The sequence below is a fragment of the Erythranthe guttata genome, chromosome 6 (genome assembly GCF_056151865.1).
Source record: "Erythranthe guttata isolate IM_541 chromosome 6, IM_541, whole genome shotgun sequence".
Taxonomy (NCBI): domain Eukaryota; kingdom Viridiplantae; phylum Streptophyta; class Magnoliopsida; order Lamiales; family Phrymaceae; genus Erythranthe; species Erythranthe guttata.
Window position 1 is genome coordinate 15,745,554 of NC_142538.1, and position 2,465 is coordinate 15,748,018.

Here is a 2,465-nt window from a genome sequence, read left to right on the forward strand (position 1 = left end):
CCATACCTAATTTCGAGGCATCACTGTAGACTATGAATTCTCCAACTTTCTGTGGTAGTGCGAGAATTGGTGCCGATGTGAGTCGATTCTTTAATTCGGTGAAACTGGCGTCCACTGGTACTTGGCATCTTTTCGAGTTAATCGGGTGAGTGGAGAGGCAAGCTTCGAGAAATCTTTCACGAATTTGCGGTAGTAGCCGGCTAGTCTAAGGAAGCTTCGAATTTCCCTTGCGTTCTTCTAAATTGACCAATTTGACACCGCTTCTATCTTGCTAGGATCGACGGAGATTCCTTTTCTTGAAACAATGTGACCAAGGAAAGCCACACTTAAAAGCCAGAACTCGCATTTGCTGAACTTGGCGTATAGTTGATGCGATCGGAGAGTCTGGAGTACGGTACGAAGGTATGACATATGCTCTTCTTGGGTTTTGGAGTATATGAGAATATCGTCGATGAAGACAATTACAAACTGGTCCAAGTATTGGTGAAAGACTCGATTTATAAGGTCCATGAAAGCTGCGGGGGCGTTGGTTAGACCGAAGGGCATGACGACGAATTCAAAATGGCTATATCTGGTTCTGAAAGCTGTTTTGGGAATATCGGATTCTTTGATTTTGAGTTGGTGGTAACCGGATCAGAGATCGATTTTAGAGAAGACCGATGATGAGCCTTGGAGTTGGTCGAAAAGATCATCGATTCGAGGAAGAGGGTATTTATTCTTGATTGTGATTTTGTTGAGTTCACGGTAATCGATGCAAAGGCGAAGGGATCCGTCTTTCTTTTTGACGAAGAGAACTGGTGCGCCCCACGGGGAATGGCTGGGTCGAACATAACCCTTGTCGAGCAATTCTCAAACTTGATCTTTTAGCTCTTTCAATTCCATCGGGGCCATACGGTACCGGGCTTTAGAAATTGGCGCAGCTCCGGGAATGAGATTGATTTCGAACTCGATTTCTCGATCGGGCGGGAGTCCGGGAAATACGTCGGGGAATTCTTGGACAGCTCGAATGTCGGAAATTTGAGTTTTGGGATCGGACTCGGATTTCAGAATATCCACTAAGTAGCCGGAATGGCCTTTGTGAATAAGTTTGACTGATTTGATTGCGGATATGATTGGAATCGAGGTTTTGGGTTGACTTCGGAATTTTAGGGTTTCGCCGTTGGAAAGGGAAAGTTAACCGTTTTTTAGGCACAATCAATTTGGGCTTTGAATTTGGTTAACCAGTCCATGCCTAGTATAACTTTGAAGTTTTGGATCGGTAGGAGGATTAAATCGAAATTCATGGTTTGAGTGTGAACTCGGATTGGGCAATTGATTATGACTAAATTGGAGCACATTTCTTCGCCAGAGGGAACGAGAATTCGGTATTCGTAATTTAGTCGATTCGGTTCGAGATTTAAGTGCGCAATTATGTCTTTCGATATAAAGGAATGAGTAGAGCCGGAATCGATTAGAGCATATATGGGTTCTTCGAGGATAAATTTGGTACCCGCTATCATAGACGGGTCTTGCTCGATTTTTTCTTGAGTCATGGCGAACACTCGACCGGGGACATTCGGTGGAGGTTTTGGGCAGTCCTTTACCATGTGTCCGGGCTGATGGCATCGGAAACAACTTCTCGTTCATTGTATGCATTCTCCGAAGTGACTCTTTCCACACTTTGGGCAGGTTGGCCTTGGCGGCGGTGGCGGTGGTCCGGTTGATTGGCGAAGGGACTGCGTTCCTTTTCCTCGGAATAGGCGGTTGCCAAAGTTCTTTTTCCACGGACGTTGGAAATTTGGTGGCAGTCGGCGTTTGTTTTGAATTTCTCCCTCGTCTTGGGCAACCATGAGTGCTTTGTCTAGAGTTGGCGGAAAGTCGAGGCGTCGGACATACGAATGTCTCTACGGATTTCGGGTTGGAGGCCGAGAATGAAATGGTTCTTCTTTTCTTCGGCGTCTCGAGCGATGAATGGGGCGTAGAGGCAGTGTTGGTCGAAAACCTACACGCAAGTGCACGTATCATACAAGTAATATAGTGGACTAAAAGTCCGGATATCGAACCCACAGGGAATATTTAATTATCTAATCCTAGACGCTAAATTCTACCAATTATTATCAAGCCCACCCTACACAGTCGAATTTTAGACAGAATTAACTAAATTAAACTAAATTAAAAGCAAGCAAAAACAATAAAGCAATTTAAAACGAAGATTCAATCAAGATAAGCAAGCCTAGGATTTTATTCTTCCCCCTATGTGATTATTACTCCCCCAATTCCTTCAATTATGCAAGCAATTAACCCGGATTATTAACCCGAGATGCTAAAATAATCATAACCCGCTTCCGCGTGTATTACGATTCTAATACTCTAGATTCAATTACTATATTCCTATGCAATTAATTCTAGAACAAAGCATAAAGCAAAAATTCTCAATAATGGCTACCTAAGAGATTAACTATATTCCTATGTTAATACCACAAAGG

The 2,465-nt window shown here is 43.4% G+C and overlaps 1 protein-coding gene across 1 annotated transcript; it reads right to left on the reverse strand.

Annotated features, from left to right (window-relative positions):
* Positions 1–849: 849 nt before the first annotated feature.
* On the reverse strand, positions 850–1,586 carry LOC148770281 (uncharacterized). The gene is made up of 2 exons (XM_088819089.1): positions 1,222–1,586; positions 850–1,135 (listed from the first exon to the last, which is right to left on the reverse strand). The coding sequence occupies exons 1-2, from the start codon at positions 1,584–1,586 to the stop codon at positions 850–852; spliced, it is 651 nt and encodes a 216-aa protein (XP_088675215.1).
* Between the last annotated feature and the right edge of the window lie 879 nt (positions 1,587–2,465).